Source organism: Tamandua tetradactyla, chromosome 6 (assembly GCF_023851605.1).
Source record: "Tamandua tetradactyla isolate mTamTet1 chromosome 6, mTamTet1.pri, whole genome shotgun sequence".
Taxonomy (NCBI): Eukaryota; Metazoa; Chordata; class Mammalia; order Pilosa; family Myrmecophagidae; genus Tamandua; species Tamandua tetradactyla.
The window spans coordinates 1,177,257-1,197,844 of NC_135332.1; the positions used below are offsets into that span (position 1 = coordinate 1,177,257).

Here is a 20,588-nt window from a genome sequence, read left to right on the forward strand (position 1 = left end):
CATCTCACGGCTTCCGGCTTTGGTTGCCTTTCTATCCTCGTCGTCAGCAGAACAGAAATAAAGACTGTGTTATTTTTGGAAATAAATCTCCTAATTCTGAGTAGTTAATAATTGAGTTATCCTGACCCACAGCTCATGCAGGCCACCCCAGGCCCGCCAACACGCCGTCGCCTAGCAACAGCATTCCCCACCCGCTCCCTGCGCTTCGGCTCCGCCCAGGCGGCAGTGCGCACGCGCAGAGCCGCCTCCGCGCCCCGACGCCGCGCAGTAGTGACGTGTGCGACCCGCGACGCTTCCGGTGGGTGGGCTCTTCCGGGGCGGCCTGCTGACCGACTGACCGTGCCTCCCGTGCCATGTCCTCCTCCGGGGTGGCCGGCGGGCGTCAGGCCGAGGATATCTTACCGCCGCCCGCCGAGCCGTCGCTGCCCGAGACCAAGCCGCTGCCGCCGCCCCAGCCGCCGCCGCCGGCCGCCGCGTCCCAGCCGCAGCCGTCGCCGGCACCGAGGCCGCAGTCCCCCGCGGGCGTGAAGGAGGAGGAGAACTACTCCTTTTTACCTCTGGTGCACAACATCATCAAATGGTAAGGGCCTCCAGGAGGACTCGCCCGCGACGTTCCCGCCTGCCTCTTACACCCGTTTCAGAGCTGAAGAGGCCTGGGCTCTCTTAGGCCCGTCCCGTTTTACAGATGGGGAAACTGAGACCCAGAGGGAGAAGAGAACTTCCCGAGACCACACAGGGACCTTCCAGGCATTCAGCAAACGCTCTGAGCCCTCAGAGTGGCCAGGCCCCTGATGGCTGGTTGATGTGAACAAAAACGAAGCCAGTTTAGAGACTGAGTGCACTGGCTTTGGTATGAAAGGGCTCGCATGAAGTCAGTTAAGCCTCTGTGACCTCAGTTTCTCACTTCTAATATCCGGATAATAGAACCCTTCTTCCTTTTTTCATTTAGCCAAAAGTTATGGCTCTTCTTCCCTGTGTGGCGCTACTTGCTAGGGGATGTTCGGATTTAAAAACGCTGTATTAGTTTAAGCTGCCAGAATGCAATATACCAGAAACAAGGGGCTTTTAAAAGGGGATTCAATAGTTACAAGTTTACAGTTCTAAGGCGGTGAAAATGTCTAAATTAAGGCACCCGTAAAAGGTTACCTTCAAGAAAGGCTCCCGCCCTCTGAAACACCTCTGTCAGCTGCAAAGGCACGTGGCTGGCGGCTGCTGGTCCTTGTTCCCAATTCTGTTGCTTCCAGCTTCTGATGCCAGTGGTTTCCTTTCTAAGCATCTGTGTGCCTTCACTTCGCATCTTTGGAACACAGTTCTGGGTTCTAGTTTACTTAGCATCTCATGGGTACGGGCATGTGCTCTCTCTGTGTTGGAAGCATCTTTAAACATCCATGTCTCTGTCAGCTCCGAAGCAGTTGTTCTCCAAGCTTCTGTATCTGTGTCAGCTCTGAGCTCCCTCCAAAATATTTCTCCCTTTAAAGACTCCAGTGAACTAATCAGGACCCACCTGAGATGGGTGGAGTCATATTCCATCTAATCGAAAGGTCACACCAGCAACTGGAAGTGCCACATCTCTGGTGATAATCTAATCAAAGGGTTTCTGCCTTACAATATTAAATCAGGATTAAAGGAAACAGCTGTCCCCACAAGATTGGATCAGAATTAGAACATGGCTTTTCTAAGGTACATAATAGTTTCAAAGCGGCACAAGAGCCAAGTTTTCACCCCCATATTTCTTACCAGCTAGTAGAAAAACCCTGACATGAATATGAATAGCCCATAATTCAGACAAGAGAGGAGAGGGGCGGATGAGGGGGAATCTTAAAGTTGCCCCACTGGATTAGATCCCCTGATTTGACCTTCATTCTAGCATGGTTATCAGAGGGGGTGGTTTGTCATCCTTTTGACCAGCCTTCAGGTAAGCCTGAATTTTCAAACTGACCCCTAAAAAGGAAAAAAAGTTTCTCTAAACCCCATATGTACTTAAATTATTTTTCTTGTTATATTACTTGAATATATAGTCACATAATACTAGGTGTGCTTATGCTTAGAACCCTTATTCAAAATGAAGTACATTAAAATTACCACTTCAGGAAAGTTCAAACGAGCATTAATGTGCTCTGTGAGGTTTTGCTGAAATGAAATTGCTACTCACAACACGAACATACTATTGACAGCCTAAATTCTTTTGAGGTTAGCCACCCTCAGTTCACTTGTCATGGGTGACATGACGTTTCCACTGCTGTTTTATTCAGACAGCTCCAAGACCCTTGCTAGGCCCTGATGCCCGTGGGCTTTGCCTGGTGTGAGCGCACCATGTGTAACTTAGGGCAGACTCGTTAGTGTGACGGTCAGGTAGGGCAGACTCTCAGGTAGTATTTCCTGGCAGCAAACAGAAAAGCAGATGCAGACCCTGCAGTCCTGGCAGAAATGAATTATAAAGGCCTTAGCCAGGTTAACACGAATATGCATACCAATTTTAAGAAAGCTCCAAAATGAGAACAGAAGGCCCAGATGCTTAGAGATACCTCTTGGACCCACAGGAGGTGCGTTCCTGAGCCCTAGAGGAGCAATGGGCTTGGGCAGTTGAGTATACTAGAGAGAACACAGGCTTCGGAGGCAGAAGGCCTGCATTCAGATCTGTGCGCTGATGCCTTCTTACTTTATAATCTTGCTAAATACTTAACTTTTCTAAGTCTTAATTTTCTTAACTCTAAAATGTGAAAAACATGAGTTCACATTACAGCTCTGAAACTTACTGACTGGGTGACCTTGGGCAAGTAACTTAAATTCTCTGTGATTCTTTTTCTCTTATGAAAGGGATAGTTTTTAGAAGCATAAAGCGAAAGAACAGGATAAAATATGGTTACCACAAAGTGGACACCCAGCCCTTAGCAGTCTGAATCCCAAGCCGAAAGCAGTCTGCCCTACAGAGAGCCAGGGCCTCCCCCAAAATCTCAGGAGTTGGCAATGCCAGGAACTGGAGTAGGGGTGAAGGTGAGAGACCACCAAGGATCACCTAAAAGTAAGCCAGATCTCAGTCTTCTGCCCCGGCTCCAGGCCACCAGATGACTGCCCTTCTTCCGTCTTTGCAGAGGATGAGAGGGCTGTTTTTTTTTAGGAAAGAGTCAGCCAGAGAATCTCTGGACTAGGAGACTGTGGGCACCCTTCAGGTATCAGGGGGAGCCATACTGAAAATTGGGACAGAGAGAATGCTGGCAAACTGCAGGGTGCCTTCCACCCCCCCCCAGGCTGCTTCTGGCGGGCTTGTTCCCTTTCAGGCAGGAGTGTGGGGCAGTCTCTGGGGGTCTGACCAGCCCAAGAGAAGAGACGCGGCTGCCCCAAGCATAGCTGAGTCCAGTCATTAGATACTCATGCTGACGCTCAGAGGGTCTGTTAAGCCTCGGAGTGTTTGACCCTTAAACCTGTGACTGGGCAGCTGAGATCGCTGAGCATTTGGAGATAAACCCTGTAAGAAAGAGGACAAAACAGAATCCAGGAAAAGCCACTTGGAGGAAGCAGTAGGCTCTGAGCGATGAAGAGAGAGTGTTGCTGTGAAAAAAAGACTAGGATCCAATTAAAAATGTCATTATATAGGCATCTATTTGACTTTCTAGGCTCGTGAGAGAAAGATATGGAATGTAAGTGGCAGGTGGAAGTATGCATGAGGAGCAAGGAAGAGGCAGCCTCTTCCCGCTTGGAGGTGTCAGAACGCCTGAGGGATGATGCCAGAAGCGAGTCTGAAAGGGAAGAGGGAGGCAAAGTGCTGGAGGGGGAGGATGGGTGAAGACTGGAAGCCGGGCAGCAGCGTGCTTGGGGAGGGGCCATCAGTTTGCCTTGCAGGAGTGTGAGAGCCCACAGTGGGTGGGGCAGGAAGGAAGAGCCAGAAAGGAGGGAAGAACTTGGATGCTGCGGCCAGTGCACCCCCTGAAGGAGCAGGGTTGGGGAGCCAGGGATGACCTGCCCTGACGGATGCCTGAGGTGGGTGCGGCTGCAGCAGTCCTGGGAGGCGGGGTGGGGCTGGGCCAGTCCTTTGACTCTCTGTCTACTCCTTCTCCAGGGGTGAATAAGGAACAGACCTCAAGGAGTCAGTGTGGTCTTTCTTGTTCTCACAAAGGATTCAGAGTGCCACATCATTAAAGTTTCTTTAAAAATGTATTTAATAAACATAACAATGGCAAATTCACAAATACAGAGAGGTACGAAATGAAATAATGTTCCTTCCCCCAAACGCTTCACCAGCAATAAATGCTGTCAATATGTAAGTATCCTTCTAGAAATTATATATGCATATTTTTTAAATGTTATGCAAATTGAGATCATACCATACTTTGCTTTTTTTACTTTATAGTGTATTTTGGAGCCTTTTTCATGGTGCACAAAATGATCTATCCCCTAAAGCAGCTGCAGAAAATTCCATCTTACGAGTACACTTTGGTTGATGTGACTAACTAGTCTTCTGTACATGGACTTTTAGGTGTTTTTCTAAGTTTTTGCTCTGACCAGTAATGCTGGGATAAGTGTCTTTGTATTCGAGTGACTTTATTGTGAAATAAATCCTCAGCAGTGGAATTGCGGGATTGGAGGGTATTTTTTTAAAATTGTGATAGCTATTGCTAAATGTAGAATGTTGTATTTTTTTAATTGTTAAATATAACATACATACATAGAAAAGTAAAAAAACAATGATTTTCAAAGTGTACTTCATTACGTAGATACAGAACAGATTTCAGAGTTTGTTATGGGTTACCATTCCACTATTTCAGATTTTCCTTCTAGCTACTTCAAAACACTGGAGGCTAGAAGAAATGTACTCTTTCTTTTTTTTGTGAAAAATAACATATATACTAAAAAGCAATAAATTTCTAAGCACATCGCAACAATTGGTTGTAGAACAGATTTCAGAGTTTGATATGAGTTACAATTCCACTGTTTTAGGTTTTTACTTCTAGCTACTCTAAGATACTGGAGACTAAAAGAAATACCAATATAATGATTCAGCACTCATACTCATTTGTTAAACCCTACTTTCTCTGTGTAGCTCCACCTTTTCCTTTGTCTTTCTCCCACTCTTGAGGGGTGTTTGGCCTATGGCCATTCTAACTTTTTCGTTCGAAGGGGCTGTTGATAGTATGGGGTAGGGAGATGGAACCAGTTGATGTTATGGGGAGGTTGGCCTCTCTGTATTTCGGGGCTTATCTGACCATCTGGAGTTTGTAGGTTTCTGGAAAGTTACCCTGGTACATGGAACCTTTGTAGAATCTTATATAATGCCGTATTGGCAGGCTTGGTTTTGGTTGGAGTTTGGCATAGGTAACAATGTCTAACTGCAGCTTGCGTAAGAGTGACCTCCAGAGTAGCGTCTCGACTCTATTTGAACTCTGTCAGCCACTGATACCTTGTTTGTTACACGTCTTTTCTCCTTTTTTGGTCAGGATGGCATTGTTGATCCCCCGGGGCCAGGGCCAGACTCATCCCTGGGAGTTGTCTCCCACGCCTCCAGGATATCATGTCCTTCGTAGTGGGGAGGGCAGTGATTTCACTTGCAGAGTTGGGCTTAGAGAGAAGCCACATCTGAGCAACAACAGAGGTTCTCCAGAAGTAACTCTTAGGCATGCCTACAGGTAGGCTAAGGTTCTCCACTACCTACATAAACGTCACAAGAATAAGCCTGAGGATCAAGGGCTTGACTTATTGATTTGGGTGTCCCTAATATTTGACACAGTATCAGGGGCTTCCCCGGTGGTAAATTTTAATAGTTCCATATTTTTCCTCCCATCCCTCAAGGGACTTTGCCAATACATTTTGATTATCTACTTAATATACCTGGGATATCCAGGCATTACATTAAGCTATACAGGATTAAAGGTCCTAATTCTTATTCTGGCCTCCATGTGTTTGGATTGTTTAAATGATCTATCCAGGCAGGTTGAGTTAGAGTATGTGCTACAGAAAATTTAGGTTTTGGACAAAATAAACCTTTCTTCCTATGGTCTCTAAGAGTAGATGAGGTTCCAAAATACAGACAATGTCTTCCTTACCCCTGTGTTCTGAATTACCTTAATCCTGACCTGAGTGTCTTCATTCCTAACTCTAAATACCAGGTTGTACGTAAAAAAAAAAAAAAAAAAAAAAAAAACAGCCTCTCAAAATCCAGAAATAATAATTATCATTCCAGGCTAAGTGTGACTGCTATAAGAGCTTACAATCTTAGTTAGTTACATCTTTTTACTAACTCCTCTAAGACACAGTCCTATAGACTGATCTGCCTCAATTAGCCTAAAAATTATACTAGCTTAGGGTGGCTCATAAATCTGCCATCCAGAAAGCAATATAAAAAATTAACGTTGTATATGTATTCAAACATGTTAAATTCATAGATATACAATGGAAAGCAAATGTCTCCCTCCACTTGCCAGCTCCTTTCCTTGTCCCACAACTGTATGATATTCCCTTTTGTGGATGTGTATGATTTATTTAAACAGTTCCCTGCTCAAGGACTGTCTTTGTTTTTGCTCTTGCTGTCAGTGCTGAGGCATTATGTCAAGCTATACATTTACAACGTTGTAAATGTATCTTGATGAACCCTTGGGAATCTCTGTAAGGTGAACTTCTAGTGGTGGGATATGAGAATTTAGAACTGTGATCACTATTAGAAAGTTCAGAAAGAATGCTCCAATGTATGCTTCCACCAGCAGTATATTTGCTGTATTTTTCCAAACCCCTGCTAGCACTGTTAAACATTTTAGACTTGTGTTAATCTTATAGTTTCAAAATTTTCATATGACACATGAAATTACCTATGAAAGGATATTATACCGAATATAATAAAAGTCATCCAAATCAATATTTTTATTATATTCGGTATAATATCCTTTCATAGGCAATTTCATATGTCATTTATATCTCCTATAAAGTGCCCATTTTTCTACCCGGTCATTTCTCATTTCATGAACATTTTGTGCTGCATGGAAATTATTCCTTTGTCAGCTGTATTGGAAAAATATTTTCACCAAACTGTTACTTTTTTGGTTTTTGTTTTTTTTTTTTAATCATTCTGAAGCATATGATTTTATGTACTCACATTTGCTAAGCTTTTCCTTTATGCCTACTGAGTTTAGGTCCTACTTAGAAAAGCCTCCCACTCTGAAATTATAGATATTTATGTTTTCTTTATAGAACATTTATGGTCTCATTTTTTACTTTTAATTCTCTGATGCTTCTGGAATTAATTTTGATAAAAGAATCAGGGAGAACCTAGCTTTCTCCCCAGTTAGCCGGATTGTCTCACTGCTGTTTATTGAATATTCAATATTTTCCCCACTTGAGTTGCCACCATTGTCATATCCTAAAATTTCCATCTGTTTTCTGATCTACCTCTGGACATGCTGTTCTTCTCCAGTGCCAAACTGTTCTAACTCGATCGTGGCATGTGAGGCTAGCCCTCCCTCCTTTGTCTTTCTTCTCAGTATTTGCTGATAGAAGCTTTTCCCATCCAGTTTCTTAGGAGCTGGAGATGCGTGATGCTTTAATCTGCTCCTCTGCTTCCAAACCTACTTATAATCGCTTCTTAATTCATTTCTTTGCCTTTATATTCTCCTTTCTGCAGCTAATCTTGTGCATGTGTTCAGGTTAATTTTTCTCTTCTCAAAAATGCCCAGGACTCCCTGTCCTTCTCCAGTGGAGCCAGGAGGTCGGCCCTCCCTCCAGGTGTCTCCGCAGGTCCTTCGTGCAGCGGGACTCCTGAACAAGTCTTGGATGCCTGCGCCTCTGCCTGAGGGCCCTCCCTCCCGGCTCTCACACGCTCCGGTTCTGCTGCCAGGAAGGCTCCCTGACTTGCTTTGCCTGCAGAGATGCCGCATAGCCTTTAACGACTTGCCCAAGGCCCTGCCCCAGGTACCGGGCTTGGCTACCCCCCAGGGCATGACTGCCTGCAGTTAGGGATGCTGCGTGGGGCCCGGTACGGTCATCCTGCGGAATCTTCCTCGTATTAGGTGAATGACTAAAACTACACATTCATGTTATTGTTAAAGAATGGGGAAAGGGAAGAGAGGAATCTCGGGAGTTTGCTCTTAAGAAATGTTCTAAATCTCAACCCTCTGAGACCTTTTTTGGAGTATATATAGAAGCCCCATGATAAAAGTATACATGATGAAAGAGGAATAAATTGAGGCCAGTTGACCAAGGAAGGTTGTGCTTATAATTTTTTCCCAACTCAGACTCCTGATCTGAGTCTGGAATGGAGTGCCCCAGCCTAGGGGTTGTGGGGCACAGTCATTGTCGTGCGGCCCTGGGGCGTCAGCCCCCCAGCTGAAGGATTCAGTCGGCATGGGTGCTTTCGAATTGGCTTTTAATTAGATTTTTAAATTGTTTACATTTTTCTGGGTTGCTGGGTATGTAGAAAGGAGCCACCTGTGACAGCACAGAGGTAGGCCAAGTGGAGAGTACACTAAATCGTCCTTCAGCCTTCAGGCTGGCCCAGATTGCCGGTCCCAAGTCCACTTGCTCAGGCTGGGTCAGCAAGACCTTATTCATGGAACAGGATGTTGGTGACCTGTGCAAGAGGCTTCCCACGCAGGCCTCTCTCTCACCCGCCGACGGAGACCTCCCTAGCAGCGCGGCCCTTGCAGGAGGGGCAGGCGGCCCACTGGTGTGTTGCACGCCTCCGCTGCTCACAGTCTTCTGCTTCCGCCAGGTCTACAAAAGGAGCGAGTGCCCGGAGAGGACTTTTGTGCAGGGGGCTTGGAAGAAGTAATTCTGGCCTGTTAGATACCTGTTCCTGCCTCTGCAACTTCCTTTCTGGTCAGACCCTCTGTCATGTGTCAGGCACCTGCTGGGCTCCACTGGCCTGGAGGCTCCATGAAGGCAGCTTTCACCGTCAGCAGTCAGATTGTGTGTGCTGCAGAAACGCCCTGGAGAGCATCGAGGCTGGGTCGTAAGGCAGCAGGAAAGCGGGCCTGGGAAAATCAGAGGCTGCTTAGGGGTGGCCCTCCTTCAGAGCATGGAGGAGAAACCGTCCAAACTCTTTTTGAAATGACCTTTATTTGTACACACTCCGTATCCACCAAACATATACTCCCTTCCCCTCCTCCACCCCCATAACCTAATCTACTCTCCGTCTCTACGAATTCGCTATTTCTAGACATCTTTACAACTGTCGTCATACAATATTTGTCCTATGTGTCTTGTTCATTTCACTGAGCATAATATTGGCAGGGTTCTTCCATGTTGCAGCCTGTTACAGAACTTATTCTTTCTTATGGCTAAATAATATTCCATTATGTCTATGGACCGCATTTTGTTTCCAGCTGAACTTTTTAAGTAGCGTTGTGATATGGGTCTTGTCAGGGTCACAGGGAAAGGGGTTTAGAAGAAGGAGAGAACCTGGGTCTACAGGAAGCCAGCGGCAGTGGTAGGAGGAAGCAGTGGGTGGATTTGAGGGTACCCGGGGGCAGAGTTGGAAGACTTGGTACTGGCCGAATAGGCAGTTAGCCACTCACCATGCGGTGGATGGTAACCCATTGTGTGGTGGATGCAGAGTACCAGTTCCACTTGGGAAGTTTGTAAGTTCCCTCCACACCCGACTTCAGGGAGAAGACACTTGGTGTTTGCAATTCAAGGGGAGTTCTCAGCATTTGAGGAGGTGGGAGTCTATGAGAACATTTAGGAATATTTTCTAAAGCAAAGATTTTTTTCAAACTTCTTTTAGCAGCAGAACCTTTTATTACTCCTCCCTAAAAAATGTTTTCACATGTAACCCTGTGAGCAGAGAAAAGTAGAGTCTTGAGATTCACAGCCCCTCTCCAAAATGCCCCTTGGGTCCTGGCAGAACTGAAGGAGAGAAACGCGAATGCCCGACAAATAAGGAATAGCCAAGGTTGAGGGGACTGTGGAACGCACTTGCTCCCACTCTCAGTGGAAGCCTCTGTCGGCACGGTTTTTTTGGATGTGTCCGGGTAGTTTTAGTGTGCATAATCTTGACCCAGAAATTTTACGTCTAGGAACTTATCTTGCAAAAATACGCACACAAGTATGTATATATAGATGCAGATGCAGAATGTTCAGTGCCCTTCTGATTGCAGTAGTGCTAATGACAAGCACCTAAATACCCTCCAACAGTGAGCTCAGATTCTTGCCAATAACTTAGCTGCATAACAGTGTGTGTATTAACATGAAAGACGTCCATGATTGTGTGTGTGTGTGTTAACGTGGAGAGACTTCCACGGTGTGTTGTCGAGTGAAAAAAAACACGATGCAGAGCTGTGTATGTAGGATGATCATGTGTCTGTAAAAGCAAATAACTGAAAGTTACGTGTGTATTTGATGCTGTTGTGTAATGAGTAGTAATCGGAAGTATCATGCCTACATCACCATCACGTGTTAGCAGAGGTTATCTCTGGAATTTGGGATTAGAGGAACTTTGATTTTCTGAGCCTTGGCTGTCTGTCATTTTTTAATCTTTTCCCCCAGAAACAGCTATTGCTGTTGCAATAATAATAAAACTATTTTTAAAAGATGAACACCCCTGGAGTTAGTGCGTTGAGCAGAGACCTCAGGCAGAATGCTGAGCAACTGTGAAAGCTGATGAAGGAAAGGGGTCATAAGGGGCTGGTCTGGGAGCAGGCCAGCTAGAGCAGAGCGGAGGTGCCAGGCTGGAGAGGCAATTTCGAGGAGTACGGCCTGGATAGCCACACCACCTGCGGTGGACATATCGAAAGCGGAGACTCCTGTTTGAGAGCAGTGGGATGGGGGCTGGGTGGGGAGGTCAGCTTCAAGTGGAAAGGTGGGCTGGAAACCACGGGCAGGGAATCCAGTGGATCCCTTTTGCTTCTGAGTTACTAGTGGACAGATCTGTGCTTGGTTGTTGGTTTGTGACTTGATGTCCTGGCACAGCAGTGCTGAAGAAGAAAATTCGGGCGTGGTTCTCAGATGTCCACCTCAGCCCTGCGATGTTGGCCCCCACCCAGCGGCGCCCACACAGCTGTCTGTGTCGATTGCTTCCGTGATGCTCAGAGCAGACTGCTGGCCACCCAGCATGGTCACAGATCTAGGAGCATCCTGTCCCCAGGCCGTGGCCCCAGTACCTGCGGTCCACTCCAGCAGCGTGGGCGCTGGGCCTGGAGGGCCAGCCTTGCTCTTGTTCGGGCGCCGTCTGCCACTCCTGACCTGGCCTAGTCTCTTTTTTCCCTTCTAAAGTTGGATGATGACTAACAGGGAATACAAAGACAGGCCCACATAGAGCTGTCTGCTTTTGTTCCTGGGTTTCTGGGCCATCCCTTTCCTTTGGTTTGACTATTCACAGTCTTGCCAGCCTAGCAGGTTCCCACTTTGGCTGGCTCCTGGCTCCTGAATAGAGTGTTTTCCTCGCTGCAGGAGCTCGGCCTGTTTACCTCCACCATGTGGGGCAGGCCGGCAGCTCCTGGAGTGGGCTTCCCTGTGGGCTGGTGGCCCCCTTTCTGCTCGGCTCCCCTCCAGGCAGGCTTTCCCAATTTCTTTGTCTTAAGACCCTCTCCTTAACCGAAAGTTCACGGGGTAAAGTAAGGCACCCTTTAAGGTCTGGGGATTTTCAGAAATGAACATCTTAAACCTGGCCCTTTTTTTACTTGCAGATTTCAATTTTCTCTGGGGACAGGCCCTATTTGCTTCAAGAATTGGATTATCATAAGTTCCCCTTCACAATCTTCTTTTATTTTTTTGTTTTTGCCATGTGCTTTCAGACTCATGATATGAATCAGTTTTTGTAAAAGGGTATTCTAATTTCAAAACTCCATTGGGACTTAAATTTCTAACCAGTGTGTTAACACTTAGTATGCCGTCCGTGCATGATGATTTCAGAGGTCCAGATGGTTTCTGTCCTGAGCTGTGGAGCCAAGCCAAGACTTGAAAGAATAAAATGAAAGATGCTCCCTATTTGTTTCCTTCCACTTCTTTGGAATACCAGGGCCTCCTCCCTATAAATCAGGAGGAAGTAGACCATTAATTGTCTCTATGATAAACGGTTAGCTAACCATTTCCTAAAATAAATTGTTGATTATCTGTATCCTGCTGAGTTTAGAGCTATTGATAAATGGTGAACACACAGTGGTGGCTCTTTGATTTGCAAAGTACAGTGCATAGCCATCGCCAGGAAAGACAGATATTCTGTCTGTGTACAATGAGAAATGATGACTAAACATAAATTAGCACCATCTGGTTTGAAATTTCCTACCAGGGATGAGTACTTATTAAAATAAAAAGATGATTGACAGTTTTCCACTTTTCTGCCTCAGTGGCTTCTAGAACAGCTTACTGAATTAGCCTTTAGTGTTTAATCTCAGCTGCTTGCTTTCTGTTTTCAAAAGCTCATTCCCATCCCATGTATTAACTTTTAAAAAAGTTATAGGAGGGATGCAAGTAAAATTCTTGCCTGCCATGCGGGAGACTGAGGTTCGACTCCCGCTCCATGCACATCCCAAAAAACAAACAAACAAATGAAAATTCAACAAACGGTGCTGCAATGACGGAATACTCACATGGAAAAATAATGAAATGTGACCCTGCCATACAGCATACAAAAAAAAAAGTTATGGGAAAAACTTATAGGCTGTTTCTTTGAGGTGATGGTTTTTGTTTCGTTGTTTTACTTTTTTCGTTTTTAATTTAGTAGCAACTGGGAAGCATGGATCTCGGAGTGGCTGGTAATAGCTGTGAGATGAAGCAAATAGACCTGTCTTTAAAATGAGCTTGGCTTTGAAGGCAAGAAGTTTACATCCCTACCATAAGAGGCCTTGTACCTGCTGGAAATTTTCCATTTGTAACTAATTTAAAATGTATGACATCATTGTGGATATTAGTCTTTATGTTAACAAGTTGGAACATCCAAAACTGAGCTAAAATTAGCTCAAAACTTAGCTAAAATGAGCTCTTACTAGCTGCTAGTCTCCTGATAGGCCTGGGAATAGCTCCAATTAAAAGAAATACAATATTTCAGCAAATTTTGCTTGACTTTTGTCACCTACTATTGGTAATGGTTGATTTGTTCACTCAGCAGACATTTGCGAACAACTGCTTTGTTGCACATTCATTCTTTTGTGTTTTGTTCTGACATTTTTATTAGTGCGATGGCTCCCCGTGCACACCATACCTGCCCGCTTGCCTCCTCCTTCCTTTAGTGTGCTTCTTGAGTGCTGTGCTGTCCTGGGAATACAGTTGTGGGTGAGGCAGTCCCTGCTTTCACAGGACCCAGCGGTTGTCGATGGCCACAGATTTTAAATAGATGACTTAGGGAGCAGGGCGTGGGCTCTGCGGGGTGCAGGGGCTCCAGAGCCGTGACCTTCCCCGCTTCCGTTGAGCCCCTGTCCTAGAGACAAAGCCACATCCCAAAGAATGGCCTCTGCCCTCGGGCACCTCCCAGCCCAGTCCGGTTTGGGAACATGGATGAGGATGGAGGCGGGCGCTGTTCAGTCTGAGCTGAGGGTGCTGGTAACCCCCCTCTGCTCACTGCCCTCTGCTCTCTGCCCGCTGCAGCATGGACAAGGACAGCCCGGACATCCAGCAGGACCTGAATGCCCTCAAGGCCAAGTTCCAGGAGATGCGGAAGCTGGTGGGCACCATGGCGGGCATCCACCTGAGCCCGGAGCAGCAGCAGCAGCAGCTGCACAGCCTCCGGGAGCAAGTCAGGACCAAGAACGAGCTTCTGCAGAAGTACAAGAGCCTCTGCATGTTTGAGATCCCCAAGGAGTAGAGGGAGGGCCAGGCCTCTGGGAACCGTGGGAGAAAGGCCGCCACTGTGCCCTGCACGGGCCCTCTAAGCAGCACCTTCTCGCCTGGCTCCGAGTGTGCCGGGGCTGTTGCCCCACTTCCTTAGCTGACCCCAGCATGGACTTGGCAGGTGTGACCCCCAGAGCTCTCCTCCACGTCCATATGTCTAGATGCTCAGCACTTGAGCAGCTCCTGGAGGAAGTGAGAACATCCTGGAGCTGGGGAGGGGGTGGAGAGTCCCATCCAGCGTCTGGGGAGGGGCCATCTGCCTTTGTTCAGATCTGAAGAACACGGTGAGAAGGCGGTGGCCCCCTCCTGGGTGGGAGCAATGTGTGCCAGGTACCCATTGTTCCTCGGAACAGCAGGTTCACAAACATTTGCAACATTTGCATAGAATTCACTGTGCCTTCTGCCTGTGCTCTGCGGGCCTGGATTTCATGGCTGTGAGGGAGTGAGCTCTGTTTTGCAAGACTGCAGGTTGGCTTTTTTCCCCTAAAACAGTCCTTCCTTTCATGTCTGAGCAAGGGAATGTCAGTGTGCCAGTTGAGGAGAATGGGGGTGTCAGCCTAGAGCCCTGCAAGATTCCCTGCTGTCTGCTCCATCTTGTCACTTGCCACTCTTGTTCCCTTTGTCTCCTGCTGCCTCCTGCTCGGGAGGAAGGCCAAAAACCACTTCAGACACCCAGGGCTCCCTGTCACCGCCCCCAGGTGGAAGGGGCCATGCTGCCTACACCAGCTAAATAAATAGACTTGGCAGGCAGACAGGTTTCGCCTCTTGTGGCATTTCAGATTCAAACTGGCCTGGTTTATAAAACTGTTTCTTCCCTGGGTTGCTCACTTGGCACTTAGCGGCAAATGTTCCCTGAACTGCAGATGCAAAGAGTTTGGGATGCGCTTTTTGTTCAGAGAAGGGTGGCCTGGTTTGACGGTTCCGATTGTTCTGCTGTGGGGACTGACTGAGTTCTGCAGGGAGGGGCTGGGCTGGGACACAGGCAGCCAAGTTCTGCTTCTGTTTGTGAGCCGCCTCGTTTCCCCAACCCCTCTTGACCCCTTCTGGGTGGCATGTACCGTCCTGGTGCCCTTCCCCTGACTGCCCACTTGAGGTAAAAGCAGTTCTTTCCTTGCCCCTGAGGCTGAGGACAGAGGTAACCGAGTTGTGTTTAGATCTAAACAGGCCCAGGGCCTGTGCCGACAGCCCCGGGGCTTAGTGAGTACCTGCCAGCTGACCTGGTTGGCAGGGATATTGGGTGAAGGTGTTCTTGGAAGGGCTCCGTGTGTCCTGCCTGCGGTCCCCTGGGCTGCCCCCTGCACCTGTTGGGAGGTGGCAGGTGGCTTGGGACTCGGGTAGACGTGGACCTGGACCCACCCCCATGTTGGGTGTCAGCAACTTTGGATGGAATAGCAGGTACCTCAGGGCTGTGTAACTGAATCAGTTCTTTTCCAGACATTTCAGAGCAACATGTGGACCTGTTTTAAAGCTCCAAACAAATACCGTGAAACACAAAGCCTAGGAAACCCCAAGCCCATCGGGCAGAGGGAGAAGCAAGCAGCTTCCACCCCTCACCCACTCTCCCACCTCGTGTTAGAAACCTTTCCTGTGACTGGACTGTATTCTGATGATTTGATTTGTGTCACTTTTTGAGTGTAAAATTAAAAGAACTCTTGCATTAATGACTTTCTCTTATGCTCTGCTCTCAGTTTTTATACTGAGAGATTCCAAGTAGGATGTCTCATTTGGATGGCTGAGAGGAAAATATAGACATAAGAAATTGTGAAAACCTCTGCTCCCACCCCACCCCCATCTCAGCACATCCGCCAGCAGCCCCAGGGTGAAAGAGCAGCCCTTCACCAGAGGGCAGTGATCTGGCAGGTGGGTCCCCAGGCTGCCCCAAGGGTTCCAGCCACACAGCAGTGCCTCCAGCACGTGCAAAGGGGCCTGGGGATTTGAGGTCTGCTCCTGGCAGGGAGGGGCCCTCTCCAGAGGCTGACATTACCCTCAGAGATTCCTCTGGAACCCCCTCACAGGGCTGAGCACTCTCCTGTGCCACCAGGTATTTGGATGGCCAGGTGCCAGACACTCGTGCTAAGCAGTTAAAATGTCACACCCACTCCTCCCAGCATCCCCATGGAGAGGATGTCCTCTGTTTTGCAGGGGAAGTTTGGGAGTTGGCAGAGGGGACTCGCCCTGCATTTCCACAGTTGTGAGTGGCAGAGAAAGCTGGATGATAGCCCTGAACCCTCATCCACCGAGAAGCAGAGAGCAAGACGGGAAGGGTGGTGGGGCCCGGCAGGCAGTGAGAGAAGCCCTGGAGAGGAACTGGGACAAGGGTCCTGCTGTAGGTCCACCCTCCAGCTCCTCAGAGTGGAAGCAGGGCCTGAGAGAAGCCTCATAGTCTGAGAGGTTCGGTTTGATGACATGTAGCCCTGCACCCAGAAAAAAAACACTCAGCAAAGGAGAAAACAAGGCCCTTTGTGACCCAAGCAGGTTTGAGCTGGAAGAGGACCTTTGCAGGGAGGGTCTGAAATCCATTTTTGTCCCAGCTCTCCCATTCCCCAAATAGCAGAGCCATGCCCACCTTGCCACTGGTCACCCGGAGCTTTTCTGGAGAGGCCCCTTTCCATGACTGCTGAAGCCTATTTCACAAGACAGGGCTTGCTCTCTGGTTCTGGGGAAGAGGAAACCCAGCTCCCTCCCTTCTCCCACCCTTTCTTCCAGCCATTCTCTAAAATTTAGCACACAACTCCAGATTTTCCATTTTAAGTTATTTTAATATAAAAAATGACAACAATAACAACTTGAAAACAGTCTCTCACACACAGTGTAAACACCCGGGTGAGGTTTTGTTCATGTCCACAGTGACACCAGAAGTACTACTGAAGTGCAAGTTTTATGGCGTTTTTTTCCTTTTTTCAACATCACACACGTGAACAAGTTGCTTGGTTACGGTATGACCTGCCCCCTCAGTTCGTTTCCAAAGGGCAAAGGCTTTCAGCTGTGATGGCCTCACAGACTGGCTGTGCCCCCTGGGCCTGACCCTCAGTTTCTCTAACGGTGGCGGATTCCTTTCAAAGCATTCGTTTCAAAGCCGTGCCCCGCCTCCCACTCTCCAGGTTAGGTCTTTGAAAACGCCACAAATTCACCCTCTCCTGGGCCCCGGGGCCCCCCAAGTCGCAGGGGTGACGGGGTAGCCATGGCTACCCAGAGGTGGGGGAAGTCCATGTCTCAGCCTGCCCTCTCCTTCCAATGCAGATGATCGCCCCTTCTCGGTTCTGTCGCGCCCCGCTACGCGCGCCGGGACCACGGGGAGAGAAGACACCAGTCCGCGCGCCTGCGCTGCCCGGAGCGTACTGGGTGAGCCCGGGCGTCGGATTTCACTTTAAAACAAAACAGTTCTGCTTGGGTTCTTTTGGCCAGCGGTAGGGGCTCCTAGCTGATGACGCAGCGCTCCTTGTCCTTGGCCTGGCCGCCGCCGCTGGCTTTCTCGCGGATGTACATGAGGTCGCTGTGCACGCTGGGCCTGCGCGCGAAGGGGACCACGATTCCGAAGGCGTCGCCCGGGTCGCCGCCGCCGGCGCGCAGCAGCTTCTTGTTTCGCAGCGCCTTCTTGTGCAGCACGTCGCAGTACTGCACGGACACCTTGCGGTGCAGATCCGGGCTCATCTCGCTGGGCAGCTTGGCCATGGCGAAGAGCGCCCGGAACATCTGGTCCAGGCTACTGTTTCTCTTGGCCGAGATCTCAAAATAGGCGCAGCGCTGGGGGTCGGTCCCCACCAGCTGTTCGATCTCGCGCGGCTCCACCTCGCGGTAGAAGTCCCGGTCCCCCTTGTTGCCGCAGATGACCAGGGGCACGTCCACGCTCTCCTTGGTTTTGTTCTTGAGGCAAGACTTGGTGTCCAAGATCTGCTGCTTGAGCCTGTGCACCTCGTCGAAGGAGTCGCGGTTGTCCAGGCTGAACACCAGGATGAAAACGTCTCCTACGGGGGGATGGGGCGGGGAAGGGCGGAGGTCAGGGGGCCGCCGCAGGGGCCAGGCTGGGCCGGCTTTGGGGCCGTCGGGGCGCGCGGGGCTCTTGGAGAAGCGCGCAACCTGGCGCGGGGGGAGGGGGGCCGCGTGCCGTCCCCCGGAGCCCTCGCCCACGCGCTCGGACCAGGGGCTGCCCCGCCCTTCCCAGGACCCGGCCGCCCCCTTCGCGGCTGCCCGGCGGCCCCGGCCCCCAGCTCACCAGTGAGGATGGACAGGCGCCGCATGGCGGGGAACGGGTGGTTGCCGGACGTGTCGAGGATGTCCAGCTGGTAGACCTCGCCGCGGATGGAGTAGAACTTGCGGTGGAAGTCCTCGATGGTGGGCGTGTAGGTGTCCTCGAAGCGGCCCGTGAGGAAGCGCGACACAATGGCCGTCTTGCCCACCTTGGACGACCCGAGGATGACCATGCGGTAGCAGTTCTTTGCCGGGATGCTCAGCTCCGAGTCGCTCGGGCACATCTTCTTGATCATTGCGGCCAGTTTCATTGGGTGGAGGGCCGCGGGGGCGGGCGCAGGGACGAGACCCGGCGAAAGAACGGCGGAGGAGCGGCGCGGGAGCGGGCTGGCTGCGGCTCGGCTTCGGTTCTGCAGGCTCCCGGCTTGGGATCGACTGGGGATCAGCTCGGGCGCGCGGACTGAGGGAGCTCGCTCTGGCTCTCCGCGCCCCGCCGCCGCCTTTATGTTCAGCCCGCGCCCCGCCCCGCCTCGCCTGGGTGCGTCACGCTCCGAGGGCCCCGGCCACTGCCTCCCGCCGCTCTCGCTCCTGCGCGCTCTGGCGCGGGAGGGACACGGAGCCCCGGCTCCGGCTGGGGCGGCACCTCGGGGACCCTGTACCTTTCCACTGCCCCTTGCCCGGCGGACCCCGGGCGTCGTGTCCTGGATATGCCTCTGCCCCTCGGTGGCTTCGGGCGAGGACCGCCGGCCCCGGCGCGTACACTCACAACGCACACGTAATCCGGGCCCAGCGCGGCGTGTGCCGGTCGCCTTCCGGGGATGAGACGTTGTGCCGAGCGCTTTACGCACATCACCACTTCGGAACACGGCCCCCTGCCCAGCCGCGGCCCCCATTCCCCCTCCCCAGGCCCGGCTTTGCCTGCGGCCCCGCGCGCTCTGGCGCCAGAGGGCGGCCGCCGGTCGGGGAGGCGCGGGGTGCAGGGCTGGGCGGGACTCGGGGCCCTGTGCCGCAGGGTTGGGGGTCAGGGAGCCCTAAGTGCGTCCCCATCCTGCCCGTCTCTGGGCCCGGCCCTTCCCCCCCTCCTCCCTCCCTCATGGCGTTTGGGCCTTTACTGTCCCTTGGGAGCTGTGGTCACGGACTGGAAACAGCGAGCCCAGGAAGGTGCAGAGATGACAGCCCAGCCTCTTGTAACCCTTTCCAGAGAGGACTTGTTTCTCCCCAGTGGGCTTCTTGGCGTTGTGTGGGGCTAGGAGGGAAACTGAGGCAGGGCAGCCCCCACATCCTAGCTGCCCTGACCAAGGCAGGCAGGAAAGCTGCTGCGGTCCGGAGGGAAGAGCGGGCTGTGGGAAACAGTGTGGCTCTGGCCCAGTCCCTTGCCCTCTCTGGGCCTGGGTCTCCTCTGCTGGGAGCTGCTATGGCAGTGGATGGTAAAATTTAAGTGCTATGGCAATGTCAGTCATGGTTGTAACTGATCCAGGCCGCACCGTGTGGGCAGGGGTGGGGGGTGGGGTGCTATGAGGAAAGCACGTGGCCACTGGCCGGCCAGTCACAGGAGGGGTGGGGGCTGCCCCAAGGCCCAGAAACAGGCTGCCCTCAGTTACCATGGGGCTGGGCCACCGTTTTGCTTTGGGGCTCTCTGGAGAAACCCAGTGACCAGTAGCTCATGACACACACACACACACACACACACACACACACACACACACACACACACACACACACACACACACACACACACACACACACACACACGTTCATACACCTGTGGAGAGCCGCCTCCCGGGTCAGGCCTAGTGGACACGCTGCAGCCTGCTCTAGAGTTCCCCCCGCCCATCGAGTGAGCCAAGATGGTGCCCACATCCTGCTTCCGCATATGACGCACACACCCGCCAACCGCATCTACCAATCACCCCTGTATACGTGGTGTTAGCCTATTGGATTTTGATTATGCATATAAGGCGTTACCCGGACGGGGTAAGGGGAGACGACCCACAGGGAGCCGTACCTGACGGCCGCATAGAGGTTGTTCCCCCGCGGGGTATCTTGTCCCGCGTGGAACCTGTAACAGAGAATGCAAGCTTAACTCCAGTAAAGGTCTGTGCTTACAACTGCTACGTGTCTTGGATCTGTGTTTCTCACCAGCGCGGATTTGTCTGCGTCTCTCTGTCTCTCCTCATTGTCTCACCCGCCGGCCGGGGGCTTGACGCTGAGCGAGAAGTCGCGGACATACACCCACACGCAGATGCACACACACACAAGTGCAGTATGTGCACATGCTGGCACCAATGTGCAATGTTCACGTGCACACACTCCATGCACATATGTGTGTGCACAGGGGTGAGGTCCACTAGGGCCACTGGGTGAGGACAGCGCCACACTCCAGCCGTGCATCGGGCTGTGGGCAGAGGGCCTGGTTGAAAGGTGAAGAAACATGCATCTCAGAGTTGTGCAACCTCGGCAGGGCTCGGGGAGGAGCTCTGGAAGGTCTCCCAGTCCAGCCCCTCCCCTGATGACCCAGGATTCCAGCAAGGCTCATGCCCTTTGCAGAACGGCAACAGCACGCAGCTCCCGTGAAGTTATTACCTGCCTAGCACTGGTCTCACTCTCTCCTTCCTCACTGCAGCGTGAGGAGCACGGGCTCTTGCTCTCTCCAT

At 50.7% G+C, this 20,588-nt stretch overlaps 2 protein-coding genes across 3 annotated transcripts; one reads left to right on the forward strand and one right to left on the reverse strand.

Annotated features, from left to right (window-relative positions):
* The first annotated feature begins 308 nt into the window (after positions 1 to 308).
* MED9 (mediator complex subunit 9) lies at positions 309 to 15,407 on the forward strand. The gene is made up of 2 exons (XM_077163362.1): positions 309 to 580; positions 13,504 to 15,407. The coding sequence occupies exons 1-2, from the start codon at positions 354 to 356 to the stop codon at positions 13,718 to 13,720; spliced, it is 444 nt and encodes a 147-aa protein (XP_077019477.1). The 5' UTR covers positions 309 to 353; the 3' UTR covers positions 13,721 to 15,407.
* Positions 15,408 to 16,484: 1,077 nt separating this feature from the next.
* RASD1 (ras related dexamethasone induced 1) lies at positions 16,485 to 18,371 on the reverse strand. 2 transcript variants are annotated; one of them, XM_077163360.1, is made up of 2 exons: positions 17,960 to 18,371; positions 16,485 to 17,711 (listed from the first exon to the last, which is right to left on the reverse strand). In XM_077163360.1, exons 1-2 carry the CDS (start codon positions 18,243 to 18,245, stop codon positions 17,164 to 17,166), a joined length of 834 nt encoding a protein of 277 aa, XP_077019475.1. In that variant the 5' UTR covers positions 18,246 to 18,371; the 3' UTR covers positions 16,485 to 17,163. The 2 variants fall into 2 exon arrangements, with proteins under 2 accessions (XP_077019475.1, XP_077019476.1); XM_077163361.1 differs by having other exon boundaries at positions 17,382 to 17,637.
* Between the last annotated feature and the right edge of the window lie 2,217 nt (positions 18,372 to 20,588).